This window comes from Anolis sagrei, chromosome 3 (assembly GCF_037176765.1).
Source record: "Anolis sagrei isolate rAnoSag1 chromosome 3, rAnoSag1.mat, whole genome shotgun sequence".
Taxonomy (NCBI): Eukaryota; Metazoa; Chordata; class Lepidosauria; order Squamata; family Dactyloidae; genus Anolis; species Anolis sagrei.
This window is the reverse complement of record NC_090023.1, coordinates 241,647,140-241,671,287: the sequence shown is the minus strand read 5'-3', so window position 1 is coordinate 241,671,287 and position 24,148 is coordinate 241,647,140. Positions and strand designations below refer to the sequence as shown.

The 24,148-nt window shown below is 38.6% G+C and overlaps 2 protein-coding genes across 6 annotated transcripts in view; one reads left to right on the top strand and one right to left on the bottom strand.

Moving 5' to 3' along the window:
• MED12L (mediator complex subunit 12L) overlaps nt 1–24,148 on the bottom strand; it is a 193,037-nt gene that overhangs the window by 69,392 nt on the left and 99,497 nt on the right. The window lies entirely within an intron of this gene.
• P2RY13 (purinergic receptor P2Y13) lies at nt 4,398–10,219 on the top strand. The gene is made up of 3 exons (XM_060766775.2): nt 4,398–4,535; nt 7,351–7,491; nt 8,426–10,219. Exon 3 carries the CDS (start codon nt 8,440–8,442, stop codon nt 9,448–9,450), a length of 1,011 nt encoding a protein of 336 aa, XP_060622758.2. The 5' UTR covers nt 4,398–4,535; nt 7,351–7,491; nt 8,426–8,439; the 3' UTR covers nt 9,451–10,219.

Here is a 24,148-nt window from a genome sequence, read left to right as displayed (position 1 = left end):
CTAAGACTGTTCTAAATGCAACAGGAAAAATCAATATCTCTTATGTTATTAAAGCAAATATATGCAAGAATAGAGATAAATTCAGGATGTCCTATAAGCTGATCATGTTGTTGTTAAATTGGATATCTGTATCATAACAAGATACTAATACATCCAAACAATAGAACATAATTTTGCTGTTATAATCATTGACCCCTGAATTGTTTGTTAAAGTTATTTCATGTGAAACAACTTCAGTATGGAAATATCCAGAAAATTTAAATCCCAGCTATTTTTTCACTTCTTCTTTTTAGGAACTATTATTAATAGCTTTGTCTAAAGAAGCCTAAAAATTGGCCAATGAGCATCACAGCACAAAGAGGATTTCATGTGACCATGAAATAAGAAATAGGTCACTGGCAGTGTTGCAAATAGTACCATACTAAGGGAAATTGATAGTGGAAAATGTTATTGCCTTTCATTGTTGTGAATCAAACCAGTCATACAGAACTGCTACTGAATTTTCTACTGGGAGATGCATGTGTGTCGTGAAGCATACAATATTGTTGAGCAGAGTAGGGCCATGTGCTCTTTCAGATGGTATCAAACTGCAGTTCTTATCACCCCCAACCAACATAGCCAAAGAGCAAGAGATGATGGGAGATGTATGACACTTTTGGAGAAGGTGGAATTTCAGAGGCACTTCAGAACATTTGAGGCTGGGGAGTAAAAGAGGGGAAGAACTAATGTTGCTAGGTTTTCAAAATACCAATAAGCAATAGTCAACAATCTGAACAGTCAACAATTTGAACTGCAAGGTTGACCATCAGGAAGTAGCTATTAGCAAGCTTGTGATCTACCTAAATACCAAATTTTATTCTGGATAACTTGACCATGTGTTTCTCTGTAAAATTAACATGTTGTAACACATTCATAAATTACACGAATAGATGATTCACAGACATACCTTATAATACCCTCCAAAAGGAGTATATAAAAAGACATCCAAAGCCTGTGAAAGTTACTTCTGAAGATGACAGTTTTCATAATCTGGTTGACAGGGTCATTGGGCATAATGGCTGGGAGAATCTAGGATTTGTAGTCCAAGCTCTGGCTGTTCCACAAACTTCTCAAATATATAGGAAAAGAAGTCTGCTGGTAGAGCAGTCCTTCATGTATGCCACCTCTGAGATCTGTATGTATGTGTAGCATCTAGCTAGTCATTGCAGAGTAAGTTTGAGATGGCCAGCTGCACATTACATGTGAGGAAAGAGGAAGGGAGAGATCTCAAAGGTGATGTACAAGTGAAGGAATCAGAAAAACATCATTTTTCTACCCAGGAGAGAAGCATCTGAAGTTTAATGTCATCCCATCTCCTAACAAGACAGTTGAAATAATTCCAGTCAGTGCCTGGCTTTATCAGTCTGGCTTAATTTGGCTTTGTTTAACAAAGTGACCTAGTGGTGCTGATACTTCAACTTCCTTGGGTATCTGTTAGACAACAAACATGTGATGCAGCCATTCCCATCTGGGGTGGTTCAAATGTTGAATGGAGAGCACAGCAATTGGACTTCAGTTGGTCCTGAATAAGAGTGTGTTCAGGAGTCCTCCCTTTGCTATTGCCCATCTGGCATTTTTAACCCACCACTTCCCTCTCTGGCCTTCTCTCTTTCGAGAGTAAATACAAACATTGTCCAAAATAACATCCCTCTACTGTCTAAGAAAGGCAAAACATTGAACTTCGATAGTTTATATTATACCGCAAGATTCCTTAAACACTACATTGGGAATAAAGTAGGCCAGGGTCCTTACAAAATGTGTATTTACCATGTAGAACTTCTCAGCAGACATAGATTGAACTGCTCTCTGTGTTGCAATCCCATAGCTACTTAATGGGAAATAATTCCCAGTGAAGAAAGAACAGCTTAACATCTGAATAAACATGCACCACACTACCCTGAATTTTTTGCATTGCATAGATGAATCAGTGGAATGAAATGAGGTACTCTGTCTTCCAGAGGTATACATCTCCCTTAAATTTTGAACATTTTGTTGTTTTAAAATTTGGAACAGATCTTGATTTAACTGACATCATTACCATTTGATATACTTAACCTTTGTGTCACAATAAAAACATTTTGTGCTTTCATAATATTGAGTGCCTTATGTACATCTAGTGAATACAATGCCACGACAATTTATTTTATTCTCAAATTGTAGCATAACAAAAAGTGGAAAGTCAGGACAGAATTACTATTTCTATGAGGCCCTAAAGACAACTAACTCTGCAGTTCCATGCTCCCAATTCTGAAACACACACAGAGTCAGAATGGAAGCCTCCTCCAGCAGCAATATTTTTTTTTCTTGGACTGCATTACTTAAACATTCCCACATTCTGTACACAATGTTGCCTAACATTCAACTTTGCTTATATGTATAGGGAATCTGGTTGAAGAAGAAGGAAGGAGAAACCTTCACTTAGCCAACACTCCAAGAATGTTTGTTACTTTGTTGTCATTAATTGCCTTTGAATTTGACTTCGACTGAAACTGATTATATGAATGAAAGCCATCCAAGTCATTCTATCCTACAAAAGTCTTGCAGACTCAGGACCATGGTTGAGTCTATCCATCTGGAATGCAATTTTCTTCTTTTCCAACTGCTTTCTATTTGCCAAGCATTATATTTTTTCTAATGAGTCATGTCTTATCACGATATGGCGGACTCAGTTGAGTTATCTTGGCTTAAAGTGAGAGTTCAGGCAATATTTGTTCTAGGACCCATTTATTTGTCTTTTTAGCAGTCTCAGAATCTACAGAACTCTTCTTTTTCTGTTACTTCTGTTACTGCAAGTAGATATTACACAAACCTAATATTGCTGTTGTGAATCCTTTTTTCAGAGTGACTTTTACTAGTGTCATAGGGACCACATTAAAACTATTGCAGTGTGGCATGAGAAAGCTTCTGGCAATAATTCAATTAACACAACTGATTACTCACAGCCTGCTCTCATAGACTTGATATGTCATTCTCTGACTTGATAGGTCATTCTTTTACTGCCATTCTGTTTCAAAGGAGATATCATAGCTGGGTTCAAGAGGCAAAGTTAGAAGAGCAAAAGTCCACCCCACAAAATTGCAGCCACATAGAGAGGAAAGATCAGAGAATCAAATGCATCTACATATGTAAGGTTGGAAAAACATGCATCTTGTGCATATGACATGTAATTTCAGAGGCATGGATACAAGGTGGCTGGGAATTCATTCACCAGTGGTGACATAGTTCTTCACAAAGGTCAGTGGTGACCCTTGGACTCAAAGTCCATGGCCCGGCAGAAACCCTACCATGCTATCTATTAATGTAAATGAATCCTATCAAGTTAAGTGATATGTTAAGATCGGTACTAAGAGATGGATTCTTTAAGGTAACATCTGGTCTCTGTAGCAAAGGTAGGCTACAGTGTGATAGGTCAAACACAACTGCAAAAGAGGAAGTGTGGGATAGACAGTTGGTCAGTGGCAGAGCACATGCTTTGCCCACATGTTCATTGTGATCTGAACAATGGGGTAACCACATCAGTCTGTTGTAGTAAAAATAACAATCCATAGTCTAATAGTTGTGGTACTTTAAAGGCTAACTAGTTTTATTTCGCATAAAATTTTGTGAACAGTGAACAGATGCAAAGCATCTTGCATTGTTATTTCTGTGTTTTTGCTTGACTGTTGTGTGTTATATTTGACCATTTCCCTTTTCCAAATTAAAATATGGAGCAAAAGCTGACTGAGTATATAATGCATGTCTTCTTAAAGCTCTTGCACCTACTGGATCAGAAATGCCTTTTTGAAGGATTCACTGTGACCTCCTAACAGAGTGGCAGAGCATTAACTGGGACTGTTCTAAACAAGGATTGCTAAAAGGAATGTAAAATTGTAAACGTAATCTAAAAGCCTGTGCAAAGTAAAATGTGTTGATCTTCTTCAAAAGATTTTCCACTAAATTATGTAATCCAGTTCTCACACTATCCTTACCCACTTTCCCCTGGGTTTTTTTTTTCATTTGTTTTATGGAACTGTATTACTGAATATTTTTCAATATAGTGGTTCCATGCACAATAAGATTTATTTTTATTTATTTGTTTCAGACATTGATATCCCGTCCTTCTCACCCTCATAGAGGGACACAGGGTGGCTTACAACCAGCAGCCATTAGATGCCAACAACAATAATAAAAACAGAGTTAAACATTAATTAAACCATCATCATAAGTTTAAAAGACCATTTAAAACAGACAAGTCCAAATCCAGAGTTATAATTCAAAATCCATCCATTGTCAATCCATTGTCAATCAAACTGGCTTAACTCCCTCATTCATGAATATCTTCCTTGAGAGTTACAACTGAGGGCAGGAAGGAAGAAAGGGAATGTGACTGATGAAATGAGGAAGAACAAGCAGTACTGTATAACATGCAAAGTTGTTTGTGAAATGAAGCCACTCCACCATGGCTATAGTTGCAAGAGTTTGCCTCTGAAACAGTAGTCACAAATTCCCGCAGAGAGGTAAGTTATTTTGTTCTGAAACTTTTCTCATTTAGTCATACCTTAGGAAATGACTAGTAAGCTATTCAAAGAAATGTTTAACAAGCCTGCTATATTGGTGTTTTGTGTGTGTGTGTGTGTGTGTGTGTGTTTGTATTTAATCCATAGTATAATTGTGGAATATATTTATATAGACTTAGCATTTTAATCATACTGGTAAAGATGAGATTTGCTGTAAGGTTGTTTTGATTGTAAAACTATAGTGTACTATCAACAGAATTGTAGTTAGAATAATTAATATGCAAATTCTAATATATTACTCATAAGGTTTTAAGAACAGCATGACTACTTAGATTTGGGCTACAGTACAGGAGGTTGCCTTAGACTGAGTCAAACCATAGATTCATTGAGCTCGTTGTTATTAAAACCAATTAACAGCAGCTGTCTAGGATTTCCAGCCAGGAGTCTATCTAGTTCAGTGGTTCTCAACCTTCCTAATGCTGAGACCCCTTAATACAGTTTCTCATGTTGTGGTGATCCCCAAACCATAACATTATTTTCATTGCTACTTCATAACTGTTATTTTGCTACTGTTATGACTCGTAATGGTAAATATCTGATATGCAGGATGTATTTCCATTCACTGGACTAAATCAGGCACAAATACTCGATACACCCGAATTTGAATACTGGTGGGGTTGGGGGGGGGGGTTGATTTTGTCATTTGGGAGTTGTAGTTGTTGGGATTTATAGTTCACCTACAATCAAAGAGCATTCTGAACTCCACCAACAATGCAATTGAACCAAACTTGGCACACGCAATTCCCATGACCAACAGAAAATTTTGGAAGGGTATTGGACCTTGAGTTTTGGAGTTGTAGTTCACCTACATCCAGAGAGCACCATGGATGGAAACAATGGTGGATCTGAACCAAACTTGGCATAAATACTCAATATGCCCAAATGTGAACACCAGTGGATTTTCAGGAAAATAGACCTTGACATTTTGGAGCTGTAGTTGCTGAGATGTATAGTTCACCTGCAGTCAAATAACATTCTTAACCCCACCAACAATAGAATTGGGCATAACCAACAGAAAATACTGTGTTTTCTGATGTTCCTTGGTGACACCTCCTTGAGACCCCCCCCCCCCCCCCCAGGGGTCCCGACTCCCAGGTTGAGAAACGCTGATCTAATTCAATCTGCAGTTGTCAAGGATTACACCTGGGATTTTCTGAGTGCAACTATATGCTTTCCCTCTTTCCAACTCCACTACTAACTTGTTATAGCAGATTTTAAAAAATATATACTCTTATCCTGTCCTCCTTGGAAATAGCTCAGAGTGATGTACATTATCCCCCCCCCCCCCCACACACACACACACACACACACTCCTCTTATCACAATTCTGTTAAGTAGATTAGGCTTTGAAAAACAGGAGAGTACTCAGTAAACATTTGAAAGATGGAAGTAATGGGGATTTTAATCTAGGTATCTCTGATTCAATCACATTAGTTCAAGATGTTGTCTTTACTAGCACTAAAGAATAAAGAACTACTCTCAAGCATGTAGCAAAAAAAATATGGGTTGGTTTTGTCTTTTAAAAAAACCCTAACTAGCAGGGCTCCAATATCACAGAATAAAACACGATGAAATTTTATAAAATTGGATTGTGTGTTCCCGCATGACAGGGGGTTGGACTGGATGACCTTTCTGGTTTCTTCCAAGTCTATCATTCAGAAGCAGTTAATACAGTAGTTTCATAGAATCATAGAGTTGGAAGAGACCTCATGGGCCATCCAGTCCAACCCCTATGGAGAAGCAGGAAAATTGCATTCAAAACACCCCCGACAGATGGCCATCCAGCCTCTGTTTAAAAGCTTCCAAAGAAGGAGCTTCCACCACACTCCAGGGCAGAGAGTTTCATTGCTGAACAGCTCTCACAGTCAGGAAGTTCTTCCTAATGTTCAGATGGCATCTCCTTTCTTATAGTTTGAAGCCATTGTTCTGTGTCCTAGTCTCCAGGGCAGAAGTAAACAAGCTTGTTCCCTCCTCCCTATGACTTCCCCTCACATATTTATACATGGCTATCATGTCTCCTCTCAGCCTTCTCTTCTTCAAGCTAAACATGCCCAGCTCTTTATACAAAACTGTGCGAGGTAGTGAAACCTACTTCATCCTCTAGTTTACGGATTGAAATCTGAAGGCACAATCTTGACACATTCACCATATGAACTAAGGGCAGAAAATGCCTTCTTTAAGAATATCTGACATTAGAAAACATGCCTTCATATGGCTGTGTATTGTTTGGGGAAGTGTACACAACACAAATCTGCTCAGAAGAGGAATTGAATGTTACCAACCAATATGTATTTAAAAAGAAAACAAGCCCAATCGGTCAGAAAAACTCCCTCTGGTTGGATTGCTTTAGGAAAAACAGAAGCAAAAGCAAAGAGATAAGTAGTGCCTTGAAGACTAACACGTTTTAGTTGTCACAAGCTTTAAAAGGATAACAAAGGCTTCATTCTAATTTAATTTTAGTATTAAGTTTAATACCAATGACTATGCTACCTAGGATTTAAGGCACCACTAAACTCTGTAGGTGTAGAAGTCCAGAATTCTCCAGTTCAAGACAGGGATGAGGATATAAAAACATAATTGCCAGACCCAAATCACCACTTCCCAGACCATCATCTTCTAAGACAGAAGTGTTGTTTTCATTATTGACTGCATTACATGAATACTTACATGTCATAATTATGTGTTGGCAGTTTTATGCCCACTCTTACACAAGTTGTAAAGTATCTCCTGAACCTTTTTTTTCTTCTAATGACAGAGATTCAAAACATTACAAAGTTCTCAAAAGGATCACAAAACAACACACCCTACCTGGTTGTATTTGAAAGAACTGGTTTGGAATTTTAAAGTCCTGCACAGATCAGAACCTCAGTACTTGAAGGAGTGTCTCTTGTAACAGGTATATACCCAAATGCTATGCTGGGTCTTCATGTGACTTTCCATGTTTTTCTAAGGGCCCTTTCATTAGTTGTTAAATGCCCTCTCAGAGAGTTGATCTGGAGCTTTTTAAGTACATTTTTAGTATCAAAGACCATTTTATCTTTACAAAAGCTCTTTTAAACATTTCTTTCTAGCTTGCTTTTCATTCTTCCCTTTCTTGTTTTCTTTGACTATTTCTGGTCTTATAGTCTGCTTTAAAAATATAACAAATTTTACTGATAAGTAACTAAAAACCCAGTGGTGCAGTGAGTTAAACCGCTGAGCTACTGAACTTGCTAACCGAAAGGTCACAGAGTCAAATCCAGGGAGAAGGGTGAGCTCCTGCTGTTAGCTCCAGCTTCTGCCAACCTTGCAGTTCAAAAACATGCAAATGTGTTTAGATGAAGAGGTACCACTTCTGTGTGAAGGTAATGACACTCTATGCAGTCATACTGGCCACATGACCTAAGAGGTGTCTATGGACAATGCCAGCTCTTCAGCTTAGAAATGGAGATGAGCACCACCCCCCAGAGTCAGAAACAACTAGACTTAATGTCAAGGGGAAACCTTTACCTTTACCTAAAAACCAAATACCTCCTTAAATAAAAAAAACTATTTACCTTCTGGTGGATAGGTAACAGGGAGGAGGCCAATCAGATCAGCCAGGGAAGGAAACCTACAATTTGGGAACAGCCTCCAAGAAGGCTCTTTCTTATACACACAGAATTTCCCAAGATGGTGGCGGGAATGAGAGAAAGCCTTCCTCCACATATCTTATGGGGAAATACAGGTTTTCAAATAATGTTGCTCCCAGTATTTTAAAGAGCTGGATTGTGGAATGAAATACATTTTTGTCTTACTTTATTTTGAAAAATGTTTTAAGGCTTTCATTTCATTAAGTATTTCCTCCTCAGGATATTTCTGCACAATGAATGGAAGCTTCAACATCTCTAATGGGACATCATCTTTCTCTGGACAATGCCTGCGAGACACTCGGATAGCCCATGTGGTATTCCCACTCTTGTACAGCTTTCTTTTCCTTGGTGGATTTCTACTCAACAGTTTGGCAGTGCTGGCTTTTTTCCAGATTCCAAGCACATCCAGTTTTGTTGTATATCTTAAGAACACCTTGGTTTCCGATTTCATAATGACACTTATGCTACCATTTAAGATTCTAACAGATTCGGAACTGGGACTGTGGCAACTCAAAGCTTTCGTTTGCCGTTTTTCAGCTGTTGTATTTTACGAGACTATGTACATAAGCATAGTGCTGCTTGGACTTATTTCTGTAGATAGGTTTCTCAAGATCATTAGGCCATTTGGGAAGTTCTGGTTACATGATGTCACTTCAGCAAAAATTCTTTCTGGGTTTGTGTGGTTCTTCTTTTTCGGCCTCTCCTTGCCAAACATGATTCTGTCAAACCGTGAAGCAACACCACTCTCTGTCAGGAAGTGTGCTTCTCTGAAGAGTCACTTGGGACTGAAATGGCACGAAGCTGTCAACTACATATGCCAACTGGTCTTCTGGACTGTGCTGATCTTAATCCTCCTGGTTTATATAATTATTGCTAGGAAGATTTATAGTTCTTACATAAAAACACAGGAGAAAGAATGTAAAATCAAACAACGAGCTAAGAGTAAGGTATTTATAATTGTGGCTGTTTTCTTCATTTGTTTTGTCCCTTTTCATTTTGCTAGAATACCTTACACCCTTAGCCAAACTGGCAAACGTATTGACTGCACAGTACAGAACCAATTATACATAGCAAAAGAAAGTACCCTTTGGTTAGCAACTGCAAATATATGTATGGACCCATTGATATACATATTATTGTGCCGCCAGTTTGTAGAAAAAGCTTTCTGTGTGAAATTAAAAAAATCTAGGAATACAATTCAAGAAAATCTGACTATTGCATTAGACACTGGAATATCTGTATAGATTTTTTTTGACTGAACCTCTCCACCTTTCAAATTTGCACTATGATGTTGTCAAATGAAAATGCATATTATTTGAAAAATACATTTGCTGAAAATTTCTATTTTGTTAAAAATAGCAGTGTTAAGTTGTATATTATGTAGATGCATAGACTATTAAGAATAGTTTATTGCCGTGTAGTTTATGGCATCATATTGTGACAATGCATTCCAGATATTGCCCCTTACCTATAGTAACCTACCTCTTGTATCCTTAAATTTATCAAATCAATGTATATACAAAAATCTTGAGAAATTCTATTTCAATTTGTTCTACTGTCATGCTAATACCAAATTCCGTCTGCTATTTCTAAATAAATCTGAGGAAGCTAAAAATGTAAAATGGAAACTAGTGTTGGAAATAGATTAGATAAAGGTAAACAAACTGAATCTTAATGCAGACAAGACAAAGGCACTTGGGTCAGTTAAAATGTAGCTCTGCAAACAGATTCAGTGTGTGTTGGATAGGGTTATGCTTCCTTTGAATACTCTGGTTCTGGATTCAGTGCTTAACCTGAATGTTCAATTGAGGATGCAACACCAACTGCATGGCTCTCTTGAGAACAATGATCTGGTGGCCATGGTGATATATGACACAATTACTGCATTGAACATAACATGTTGACACCTTTGGGAAGCATCCAAACTTTGCTGGTGCAGAATGTTGCAACAAGACTATAAATCCAGTCTGGCTACATTGCCATCTTTTGGGAGTGCTTTGATTGTGTTTTCCTGTATTGGTTAAACCCCTGTGCCGGCAGGACTGAAGACTGACAGGTCGCAGGTTCAAATCCAGGGAGAGAATGGATGAGCTCCCTCTATCAGCTCCAGCTCCTCATGTGGGGGCATGAGAGAAGCCTCCCACAAGGATGTTAAAACATCACAACATACGGGCGTCCCCTGGGCAACATCCTTCCAGATGGCCAATTCTCTCACACCAGAAGCAACTTGCAGTTTTTCAAGTTGCTCCTGAAATGACCAAAAAACAAAGTTGTTAGAAAAATTACATTCTTCCCATACATGTCTGTCTGGATTTTTCACAGCCACTGGAAGCAACTGTGAAGGGGACACAAGAGAGACTTTTTGTGATTTTCTCAACACTCTGATATACCTTAATAGGGCAGGGTATGTTCCTTCCTTCCTGAGGCAGGAAAGAAAGTTCTATTGAAGCATGATTATGGCATTTAGATTCATATTTTACTGTTGTGCTTTTAATGCATGGTTAGCTCTCAATATCTACAGGTTCTGAATCCACAGATTCAGCCAACCATGGCTCAAAAATACATATTTTTTAAAAAATTCCAAAGCAAACATTGATTCTGCCACATGCCAAGCACTACACTAATGTGTAGGTATAAGCTGTGGTAGCCTCCTGCCATCCCACAGAAACTCAGGCTCTCTAAAATGCATGAGTAGCCTGCCTTTTTATATAAGGGATGTATAAGGGTTAGGGTTAGGGTTATGTTTCCTGTGAATACTCTGGTTCTGGATTCAGTGCTTAACCTGAATGTTCAAGGATACAACACCAACTGCATGGCTCTCTGAGGAACAATGACCTGATGGCTATGGTGATATATGACACAATTACATCTCACTTGTGTTACTGCATTTAATCTTACACGTTGACACCTTTGAAAAGCATCTAGACTTTGCTGGTGCAGAATGTTCCAGCAAGACTATGTCATTGCAATTGATATCCATGATGGCCAAGATTGGAAGAGTGCTGGAAACAAACAAGGGGCCACTGTATTTGCTTTAGTATGTTTTTATTATACTTTTGTTACTATTAGTTGCCTTCAGAACCTATTTTAGTAGAAAAGCATAAATTAGATATGGTAGGTCCTCCTCTTTCACAGGGGACCCTGTGAAATGGGGGGGGGGGGCAGAATAAAAAGTTTTTTTCCCAATTTCTAAGAATCACTAGATTACTCAAATCCTCAGAAGCTTAAACCCACGAAAGTGGAGGGCTGACCGAATATGAGATCGTTTTTCAGATTCCCTCACCAAATCAAACTAAAGGGGCAGCATCCAAAGAGAGGGGCTTTTCAGTGGTTGGTAACACACCATCTATAGAATACTTACTTCCAAATACTTGTCTGCACTTATGCTAAGTTGAAAATGCTACAGAGCTGCTATGCCTTTCAATAGTTAATACTTCCTAGAGAATAAAGCCAAAACATAAAGTTTTACCAGGCAGAACTACTTGGTCTCATTTGTTTCGCAGCTCTCCCAACCAATTGTTAATCATTACCTTCTCCCCTCAACATTGCCATTTATTGGTTTGTTGAAAGTAGGGCAGAGACATCACGAATTTGACTTCAGGCTGTGCATCCAGCTATAGGAACACAGATGGATGTTTCTGTGCCACCTCCAGGATCTGTTAACTATTAAATGTACAGAGCCCTGTCCCATATTCAAATTGGCAACTTTAGTTATGGTCTTTTAAAAACCAGATGAATCAACTGTTGAATGCCCCTGGCACTCTAAGAACTGTTTTAATACTTTTAGCTCTTCCTGTTCATCGATTTTGATGTGAGTTTTATGTTAGTTTTATGTGCTGTAGAGATTTTTTTTTCTGCTTCTGTCTTCATCTTGGTTAATTATGTGCTGTCTCTCTAGTCACTGATTCATTGTTTGGATATTTTTTAAAATGCATTTTACCAATTTAACTAGAATACTCTGGTTATTGAACGGTTTACAAATTTAATAAATAAAGTATCAGCTGATATAATTTATGTATGGCATACTTTATAAAATGACGCTACTTTTTTTTTTACTCAGAGAACAGCATACTCTCTGAAAAGAATACTCTCTGAAAAGTTGTTTGACAAAGGACTGATGCCTCAAAATTATATATGCCTTATTTTTATAGATGGTGTTTGTGTTACAATTATTTGCATGAAAAACAAGCACAAAGCTTAACCACATGAAAAGAACCACTTCAAAAGAATAATTGTCACTTCCAGCAAGGAAGCTTTGCTAACAAGCAATGTGGTGGCTGTAGAGTAGCCCCTCCACATTTTCAGGTTTAGTGCAGGACCCATGAAAAAGTGGAGGGGATTCAAATTTTGTAACACCTCCTTCACCAAAGTAAAAGATATTTTATGCACTTGCTATCTTTAGAAGACCAGGGCTGGCTGCTATATATGCCCACCTCTGCATAAGACCTGCCTTTTGATTGAACAGCCCCTTTCTTTCTTAGTTGGGCAGCAGTACTGAGCAAATGGGACTGGACTGTGACATCTACCCTGCCTCCTTCACCCAGCCTCACTTAATTGGCCATAGAGGCCATCACCACTCTGCTCTTCTTTGCAGGGAAGTATCCAAGTCCAGCCACCATTGTCCTCTGCCCTCCATCATCTCTGCCCCATTTTCGCCCTCCTCCTATGCACAAGCAGCAGCACCAGATCAAGGTTTTTCCATGAAGGAGAAGGCTAGGGCTCCTCACGCATTGTGCTCCATCAAAGATGTTACCCAAATGAGGAGCATTGAGAAGGAGACTCGCTGGATGCACAAAGCTCCCCAAGAATTGTCTAGTCCTGTTCTTTGCTTGGGCTGGCTGGGAACTGGTGGATCACGTGGGGATGTGGCAGTGTCAATGGAGTGGTTTTGGGATGAGGAGTCTGGCCTTCTGCTGCCATCATGGAGATGTTGGTCAAGGACGTAGAAGCATGGTTTTGGAAACTTTCTCATGAAGAACTGATCCTGATGGCATGGCAACAGCTTCTGTGTCCCAATTAACAGGCAAAGATGCCCGGGGGCGGGGGAGAGAAGCAGGCTAGGATGGTTTCCACCTTCACTGCTGCCCTACATCAACTGTAATAGAGATATACAAGACTTATTATGCATTTGCTTTTCCCTCTGTCTGTTAAAAATGGCAAAGGGCAGCAACAAAAGCAGTAGCAAATAACCTACAAATAATAAAATTTGGAAAAGTTAAACCCCTGAAAGTAAAGGAACTACTGTACTTCATCTCAGGAAGAGGGATTTGGAAGTGTCTTGGATGTAAGTGTCATTTAAAATGAATTATCTAATACTGTTAAGTCAGATTCTTTCAGCTCCCCAGGTATCTCACCAATTACACGCTGAAAAGTAATGCTATGGTTTCTCCTTTTGCCTCTTCAAATATGGAACATATATTCAAATAAAGGAAATAAAATTCAGATATAACGAGGTCTATGAGATAGACATAATTAAAATAACTGAGTCATAGTGCTGATAGAAAAGGGCATATAAATTAATTAAAGAAATAAAGAAATATTTGAATAAAGAAATATTCAATGGCATTTGGAAAACTTGCAAACTTAAAAAATACACTCAAGTTGCATAATGAATGAATTTCAAATTCTACATGTATCTGCTTGCCAATCTCGTTTTGATTACAAATCCATCAAAAATTAAGAAAGCTTAGGTAATATGCAGATAAAGATTTCTGCCTGTAAATATTTATTATTCTTTGGAATAACTCTTTGTACATGTAACGATACATTCACATAAAAGTCCCTGCTGTTTATCAGACGAATACATATACCTAACAAAAATAAGTGTTAAATTACATGCAATTATTGACATGCAAAGGACATAAGAATTTGCCTTGTGATTCAAGAATTTGATTCTATGTTTGAGAAAGTAAAATAAACCAGAACAAAATAAGGACTACAGATGAAGGGTTTATGTTGTGTGGTTTTGATGAAGAAATCTTTGGCTTTTGTTTTTTGCTTGTGGTTTTTACTTCCTATAATGGTTTTTTTCCTTTCCAAATTTTAAATAAATTTTGACCTCTGGTAAATTCTCACAAATAATATTGAACAAAATTCTAATTCACTTGTACTAGTCACATTTAAGAGGCACAGCGCAGAGAGGGTCACACTATACCTGCCTGGCAAATTGATCTTAAACACGAGCAAAGCCTGTCAAAACTCAGATTTTGTCCTCCTTCTGAATAAGGCAAATGCCAGTGATTTTATTTACTCTGGCACAAGGTATTGCTTGAAGTTGATTTTGGATTCACAGCAATATACTGTAAGATGAAAAAAAATACCCAAATCATCATAAAAACAGATATTCCTTTTTGTCTAACAAAAGGCCGGCATCTCAATTCTTGAAGAAACTGTAATGGGCTTCCTTCCCTGATAATAAGTGTTCTGCTTTTGCCTATTATTAGACATTACTGTTTTCTCTTGTGCCATTTTTACAAAACTGATTTTGTTCTCCTTCCATGGCTCTTGCTCATATTTATTTCACTTCGTTATGGATATTAGTTTTTCTATAAACTTCAAGTCCTAATAATGCTGTTCATTTGAATTCCACACAATCTTTGTGCCTTATGTTAAAGATTTTTCCAAACCTTTTATGTAGTTGTAGTCACTATGCATTTTTTTTTCTTTGTAACTGTACAGGCCAGTTCTTCAGTCTCTAATATTGTGCTGCATTATTTAAGCATTGCATACAAGGTACTCAAATAAAAACAAGAAGGGTTTGACTGATATTAGAAAGAACAGTATAGAATATTCAACTGTTAGTGCTTCTCAAAAAAAGGCTGGATGTTAGGAACTCTAGAAATGAGTTGGACTTGGTGAGATTCTTTCCAGCTCTGCAGTTCTTATTGCACCAGATTCTTTGAAATCCACAAAATGTACCTCCATAAACTCTACAATAAGTAATGACAACTTTTATGATACCAGTTACTGATAGTAAGGAATCACAATTCAGTGTTTTATGGGCTCAAAAAGACTTATGAGGATTTGATTAAATAGTTATCATTCTTATTTGTTTACTAGGGGAAGTCTATTTGATACTTCTTCACATCAAACTAATGGAAAAACCATACTGAAACAGCACCTTGTTTGTGTGATTCCTTAAATGCATTACAGAATGAAATGTTACAAATGCAGTAATTTGTTAATGTCATAACATATACAGTCGGCCCTCCACTTTCATTGGTCTTACCCCTGGTGCCATAGTGAGTTAAACTCCTGTGCCGGTAGGACAGGTCACAGATTCGAATCTGGCAAGAGCGTGGATGAGCTCCCTCTATCAGCTCCAGATCCTTGTGCAAGGACATGAGAGAAACCTCCCACAAGGATGATAAAACATCAAAACATCCAGGCATCCCCTGGGCAACGTCCTTGTAGACGGCCAATTCTCTCACACTAGAAGTGACTTACAGTTTCTCAAGTCGCTCCTGACACGACAAAAAACGAAAAAACTTCCAAGAATGTGATTATTCCCTAATTATTTGCTGCTACCCATGCTCCCACCTTAGATAGGGACTAAAAGTCGAATGAGACTGAAGGAGACCACAAATACCTGGCAAAGACTTGGCCTCAAAGATCGCCACCTGCTTCCCCAGGTGGGCATACAGAGCAAAGAAAGAAATGCTCTCAGCTTAGCCTCTCCTCTTTATTTTTCTATTTTCCTGGAGAACTGCATTACTGGGAATAAAGTGGGCAGGTGACAAAGAGAAGGAGAAGCTAAGAAAAAATATCCTTGTGCTTTGTATGCGTGCATGCATGTTTCCTCCCAGGAAAACAGAAAATCAAATCTGATCTAAGATAGCTGGAGCTCCCCTCTTTGTTTTTCTATTCCTTCAGGAAGTGACATAACTAAGGCATAGCTTACAACCAAATGCTGGCTGGCATACAGAGGGTCTCTTGCCCTTTGTTTCTGTGTTTTGCCTGGGCCTGCTTCTCCTCCTCAAAGTTACTGGCTGGGTCCAAGGAGCCACAACCATCTGTCACCACCTCCATGGTGGAGATCCCACTACCTGGAGATGCCACTACTGTGCTGGAGGAAGGAGAAGATGTGGTCGGGGGGGGGGGGGGCAAAGCTCTAAGGCAGGACATGGTGGTTGCAACTGTTAGACCTGGGCACCTTCATGCAAAAAAGAGACCCTAGTGGAGCAACGGTGATGATGACATCCCCGGTCTAGTTGTGCCAGGTGTTGGGTGGGAAGAAGAGGATGACATCATTTGGTCTCTTTCACTCAGTGCCACTACACATCTAAAAAGAACAATGAATGGAGCTGGTGGGGTCAATAAGCCCTGTGAGGGGGCAGGCACACACATCACCGAGCTCCAGTCTTAATCATTGGTTGGGGATCATATTCTTGATTTCCCCCCTCCCAGAAGTGCCTTGTGCCCTAACTTTGATGATAATGAAGGACCTACTCTGGGTGTGTGTGTGTCAGTTAGAAAATAAATGCACCAAAACATATTTTATCTCTCTTTTAACTAAACTGCAGTAATTAAATTCTTCATAGTCAGCATATTATAATGATTCAAGATTCCAACCAGGAAGGAAACTCTAAGTGTCCTCGGCTACAAATAGTGAAAGCTGACTTCACAGAAGCGAAATTCTTATATGTATTCTTATATGAGTACATGTGACTCAGACTACAAACTCTTTTAAAAAGCTAAATAAGCAATTTCACCACCTTCATTGTCAAAAAGCGAGATTATTCAGCAGTACAACTTACTACCATCAAAAACAGAATTGCTGTTATAAACCAGAAAACGAAAGATGAACAAATGACTTATGGTGCAGTAATAACCCCCAACTGCTAAACATTTGAAAAAAACTGAAATGCACTGTTACATTTTAGAAATGACTTTGTTGAAAATGCTTTGCCAAACTGTCAAACTGACTTTGAAATCCCGGATCCCTAAGAATAAGAGATATTCAAAATATCCCATTATCAAGCATTCTGCTCGGATCTTACAAACGTAGGGGTTTTGACTTCCTTTATCAAGTCAATCCATCTGGAGTACAGTCGTTCTGTAATATCAACCACAGCTACCAAGGTATGTGAGAAAACAGAAGTATACTTAATGTTTGTTTCATATACTTAATGTTTACCACTATAGCGGAGGGAAGGCAAGAGAGATGGGAAGGGAGAGAAAGGTGAGCAATTACATAAGCCTTGCAGCTGTTTTGATGCTATACACAAAGATCATTATTGACCTGTGGTGATATGAACGCAGTGGTGGTGTCTGGCTAATATTCAAGCTATTCATCTCCAACTATGGCTGGCTACTGCCTGAAAGTAGAGGTGGGATATCATCTCATGTACTGCTTCCAAATATTATGTTCTCTAACTGGTAACTTTTAAGTGAATACAACTTTGGAAACAGATAAAAAAGGGATCTTCCATGCAGTTCTGTTTCTCTTGTCTATATTTTATCATATTTAATAAGTAACAGATTATTAGTTACTATAGCACATAAAAATGTGCTGGCAGGACATACTGCACAACAGTAAGGGGCTTAAATTAATCATGGGTGTAACCACAATATAAAACAGAGCTGCTCCTTAAAACAAGAGTGTGCCAAGGGTTTGAGAAACACTTGAAACATATGCTGTTCAACTTCTTTCATCTTTTAAAGAGGGAGGCCAAAAATCAATTTTCACAGCAAGCAAGGGCAAGTTGAGAAGCTAAATTAAGGATACCATCTTCTGTTGATATATATATATATATATATATATATATATATATATATATAAGCATTTTTTTAAAAAGTTGACTTGTCTAGTTATTATGCAAAACATCAGTGGCACACTATATTCACCAACATTTCACAGATGAAAATCAAGACACGTCAGACCGTGAATGCAGAATCCATATTTACAGAGGGATGACTATACAAAGTATTATTATTTGGAAAGGACATGACCACAGAAGAGAAGTATAAGCAGTTTCCCCATTGTGGCTTCTCTTCTCCAGGATATTGTGGAAAAGGTGGATTAACTCATATAGACACTAGTAAACATACATTTGAAAAAGAATATCATCATCATCCATCTTTATTATGGTCCAAAGACCCAATCTGCTCAATGGAAAAAGTGCACAGCAGATTCATAAACTACCAAGACCACTTAAAAACGGGATGAGTGCAATGCTAGATGCATATGAATATGGGTAAAAACACTGCAAATATATACAAGGCAAGTTTCAACCTGAGTCTAATACAGGAAGTTGTCTTATCCTGGCTACCTCACAGAAACTTGGCAACAGACAAGGCAACATGGGGAAGATTGTCACCTAGTAAAAACTTTACATGGAATTGGACTGATCTACCAAGTAGGTTGCTCAATACTGGGTTAATAATATGTAGCCAAGCCTGCTTGTAAAAACTGCAGGACAGTAAGATGTGATACATTCAACAACCTGGTTATTACATGGGCAAAGTCTTCTATTGTATGGGACTCCTGCAAATCTGCCTTGAGGCACTTCAGATGGGCACACATTGCGTCTTGCCTTGGAGAATAGGCAGGAACATTAGGCCACAGTCAAGTTTTTAAGATAATTTGCTTCATGAAGAGGCCCAGCATACTGTATGCTCAGAGTGCTTGAGGAACAAAAATAATATTGAAACAATGGCACAAAGTTGTAGCACCTTGAAAATCACAGTTCCATTTTGGCTTATATTGTTATTCCACCAATAAAAAAAATATTATTTACTAAAGCTCCTATCATCAAAGTTTGTGCCCAGATATCTGACAAACCTAACCCCAGCAACAAAACATGAACATCTTCAAAAATGAGGTGCATCTTAGAATCACAGGTGCTTTTTTTATATACACAACCTTTTTATGTTGGTGGCACTGAAATTAGTGTGCATCTGACAGGCATGTAGCCAGGGGGGGGGGGGCTCGGGGGGCTTCAGCCCCCCCCCGAAATTCTCATGGTGGTTCGCGAAAAGGCCTTACTGGTGCATTATTTAAACTGTTATGTTTATTCATATCATGATCTGATCACCATACTCAATATATCCCATATGCATGGGGGTATTGGGGTAATGATACAAAAGGTTTGCTAGGCTAGACCCTCTTTCACTCAGACTCAGCCCCCCCCCCGAAACTCAGCCCCCCCTGAAACCCCCCCTGAATTTTTTTTAGCCCCCCCCGAAACGAAATCCTGGCTACGGGCCTGGCATCTGACAATCAATAACTTATTTCCCCCAAAGCTCAATTTTCTTGTATTAAAAGGAAAAAGACTTGTGTTATCATTGTCTTTAAAATGGACTTAACAATGAAAAATACTCTGTAATGAGTACAAAAACTGACCATACGACAAATTTCAAAGTTCATATGGTGATAAGTCCTTTATTTGACCAAAGAAGAAGGTGCACACATTTCTCTGCAGGCTTTCAAAACCAAAGTTTCTTCATCAGGCAAAACTGGTCAAAAAGATCCCATGTAGAGCAGTGTTTCACAACCTTCCTAGTGTTACAACTCCTAAATGCAATTCCTCATGTTGTGGTGACCCCAAACAACAAAATTATTTCTGTTGCTACTTCATAACTGTAATTTTGATACTGTTACAAATCATAATGTAAATATCTGATATGCAGGATGTGTTTTCATTCACTTGACCAAATTTGACACAATACCCAATACGCCCAAATGTGAATACAGGTGGGCTTTGGGGGGCGGTATGGATTTTATCATTTGGGAGTTGCAGTTGCTGGGATTTATAGCTAACCAACAATCAAAGAGCATTCTGAACTCCACCAACAATGGAATTGAAGCAAACTTGGCACATAGAACTCCCCTGACCAACAGAAAATATTGTAAGGGTTTGGTGGTCATTGACCTTGAGTTTTGGAGTTGTGGTTCACCTATATCCAGCAAGTGCTGGGGACTCAAATAATGATGGATCTGGAGTAAACTTGGCATGAATACTCAATATGCCCAAATGTGAACACTGGTGGTGTTTGGGGGAAATAGACCTCGACATTTGAGAGTTGTAGTTGCTGGGATTTATAGTTCACTAACAATCAAAGAGCATTCTGAACCCCACCAACAATAGAATTGGGCCAAACTTCCCACACCAAACCTCCATGACCAACAGAAAATACTGTGTTTTCTGATGGTTTTTGGTGACCCCTTTGGCACCCCCTTATGACCTCCAGGTTGAAACGCTGATATATAGAAATGTGTGGTGGGTGAAGGTGTTGAGTCATGCAGTCATTCTATTTAGATGGTTTCAGAAGAAGGGATTAGGTTCATCAGGCTACAAGACAATTAGGAAAAGATATACAGCACTACCACCCCAGGGGGAAAACGCACTGGATGCAAAGAAGGAAAGAAGTAACAGCATTTCTTGCCTTGTATTTCACTAATGTCTTGCAGAATAGGACTTCAAATATTTGCTACTGTCCAAAGCACAGAAAGGTTATCCATACTTTTTTTCAAACTACAGCTCTCAAAATCCTCCATCCACCATGGTCTGTGGTTCAAAACAAGCAATTTTTAAAGCTCTCTCTCATCCATACTGAAACATCTTCTCTGTCATCACACACCTACCAAAATCTGAAACAGCATGTATGAAACAGCATGTATAATTGTAGAAACAACAGAATACACAATACAGTCAGCATGAAAATACTCACAGGCTGGCTTTTCGGGCTTGCCTCACCATGTATTTTATATTTGGCAACATCTATATTAACAGCCTCATGGTGATCCCTATTATATGCTGACTACACCTGACAAGCCCCAACTTGTGAGCTATCAAACTATTTGACTAGATTTAAAGCCACTGAGAACTGAATTTTAACTGTTTGCATCATTTTCCACAGAATTTAAAAATACTGTAAAAGCAAGCTGGGCATACAGGTCCAAAAAGTCTGAAGAAAATCCAATATGCATCAATATATGCATTCTCAATTGACTGTTTATTCCAAGGATAAATCCCAAGAATCATATTTCTTTTTCTTATGGGAGGCAGTTCTCATGAAATTACATTACAAGGTCACATTCTATTCCCAAAGACTTCAGGGCTACATGTTTTCTGGGATCATGTGTTAAAGGGGGTTCTCCCCTGGGTACCTGACAATCTATGGTTACATTATACCACCCCATGTCAATTCAGGTCTTCTGTAGTATAGAAGACTGAAAGAGAGGGCTGTAACTATAGTAGAACAGCTAAAAAGCACAGCATGTTTCAATGCCCCTAATGCTTTCAGCCACATTACAAGTCACCTAATCAATGTACAAATTCTACTTTTTAATTTTATTTACATCAAATTAAATCAAGTACCCCATTCCATGTGCCTCCAGTTCAGAGATATAAAGACTCAGAAAATCAACCTGACAAATGCCTAATACCTGACAGCTAGAAGTTAAAAACCCTAAACCAGTGGTTCCCAACCTGTGGTCCACAAGAATGAAATATGGTCCGTGGCTTCACCATTACTACTCTGTTGCCTCACATGGCAATGAAAACGACTGGTCTCGTGAAACCCTCTTATAGTGCCAAAGCAACGGGGATGTCCTGCCACAATGAAGGACCTTCTTATAGCAATACCATAGGCACTCCAAGTGGCCAGCTACTGGTCAAAGGACATTTAATATAATGCCAAGTTTTTACACTTTGTGTTTTCTCAAATACATTGGTTCGTTCCTGATACAATAAATAAATAACAGGGATGTCGGAAGACTACCCATAAAAGATTACCACTACCCACATCAACTCTAGATTATTAAATATGGTTTTCTGTGGTCAAGCAGATGGTGACTACTGGATGGCATATTCTGTATCAGAAACTAGAGCTGACGTGGTCTACTCAATTCAGTTTTCTGAATCAGCACCCCAAATAACCAAACCAAATCTAAAGTTGACGAAAAACTGATTCATAACCCTTAAGTTACTAATGTTGGGAAATGGTCCCTGGTCAAGTGGTCCCTGCTCAAGAGGTCCCTGGTCAAAAAAAGGTTGGGAACCACTGCCCTAAACAGAGGTCACCACCTTCACCTACATATAACTGGCCTTTTTTTCTTAACTGGACTTTCCCTCTACACCGGGCCACACTGCCAGTAACTGTTTAGGCAATGCATAAAACAGAATCTGATACAGGTGGCAGAAGTTTAGAGGAGTTTACCCCTTCAACTTCCTTTAGTCTTCAGGGATGGACAGTCTGCCCAAAAGGGCTAAAAGGCCCCAGTTGAGTTTCAAATAATCTAAAAACAAGTAATGTGCTTACAATACCCAGAATCCTACAAGCCCAACCCAATATGCTTCCTACTTGGTCGGTAGCCATTACTGATCTCGAACTGACTGAAATATGGCATCCTTTGGTGACTATCATACTCATTGGCTCCCACATGTGGCCAGGATAGTTAAAGTAGCTAGCAGGATGATACTTTCAAATTGAAAGAATGACAGCTCATACCATCCCAGTGGATGAAAGGAAAAGTTATGCAAATATCTACAAGTGTGCTTTAAAACTCAGTGAAAGTACTTGAGGGAAACAAAAAAGAAACACCGTACAGATACCACATCATATACATGAGCAAAAGGTAGATCAAACTCTAGATTGCTGTATGATTTGCAGATGATCATCAAGAGTTACCAGTTGTTTGAGAATTGGCCATTGAGCCAGAGTTGGCAGTTCACCCTGAAACCCTCCTTAGTAGCAATGAAAAGGGTTGTTGTTCTTAAAATAGCATCTTGGAATCCTTGATCTTTAATAACTGAGATGCAAATGTGTACTTATTCATGCATGGATAATAGGATGCAGGTCAGGAGTTAGCAGAAGGTAGATTAGGATCTACTAGTAAATCTCTGGGTGATTTGCATGAGACAGCACTCCCAGTCATTTATCAATAGCAATGCTGATAAATCAGATTCTTGATTTAGACTCCTCAATATGTAATAACAGAGATAGGTTTGTATTTGTACATGAAGGTCAAACCAGTATGATGGAAGTGATCAAGGGTTTTTAAAGGTTGTGCCAGTAGATAAAAATCTCTAGAAAGTTTTACCAAGCTAGTAAGGCTCTGAATAAAGCCCTACTTGCAAAATAGATGTCTAAGATCCAGACTCAGCACCAAAGGGATGCCTATCAGGTAACAAAATGGCCAAGGCACCTATAAACACAATAATTGTATTAAATGCTGGGGCTTATTCACACCTTAAATAATCAATTTTCAAGTTATTTAAGATAATAACTTAAGCTTTACCTGAAGACAAAAAATTGATACTTCAGAGACAAAATTTATGTCATTTCAGCAATGGTAAAACCTGGTTTTGGCCTACCTTTTCATTCTGAAACACACTGCATTGATTTTAAAAAAATTGTGGAAGATGCTGCCACAGGGCTCTGTGATTCCTGGTGTATCACAAGACAATTTCAGACACCCCGTTTCTAAAATGGAAGATTTGTTTATTTATTTATTTTGGGTACTTCTACCCCGCCCTTCTCAACCCCCGGGGGGGGGGGGGACTCAGGGCGGCTTACAGAAAGGCACAATTCGATGCCTGCACAACATGCACATAACGTATAAAATCATAGTTAAAACAATTATCACAGTTAAAAACAATCAGTATATAACACATCAATAAAAGATAACTTACATCAACAAACTATACAAATATAAAACATATTTTCCAGCCTTTTTACAGTGATCTCACAATTGAATCACTGTGTGTAACTTTAATTTTATTCTACAGTCAGGAAGTGAGTCCCAGGTTTCCAAATCTCACCTTGTGAGTCATCCCCAGGTATTGAGAAAGCCAGTCGCTCAAGTTCTTTCTCACTGGGACCCATCGGGATCAGGAGTGAAACACTCACAAGGAAAAATTCAAGTAACTGCGAATCTGATTTTTTTTTACCTCCTCAATTAACAATTCCTCTTTATACAGAAAGTTTTCTTTACAT

Coding starts and splice junctions, on each gene's coding strand:
- P2RY13 (XM_060766775.2), top strand. CDS start 8,440: ATGAATGGAAGCTTCAACATCTCTAATGGGACATCATCTTTCTCTGGA.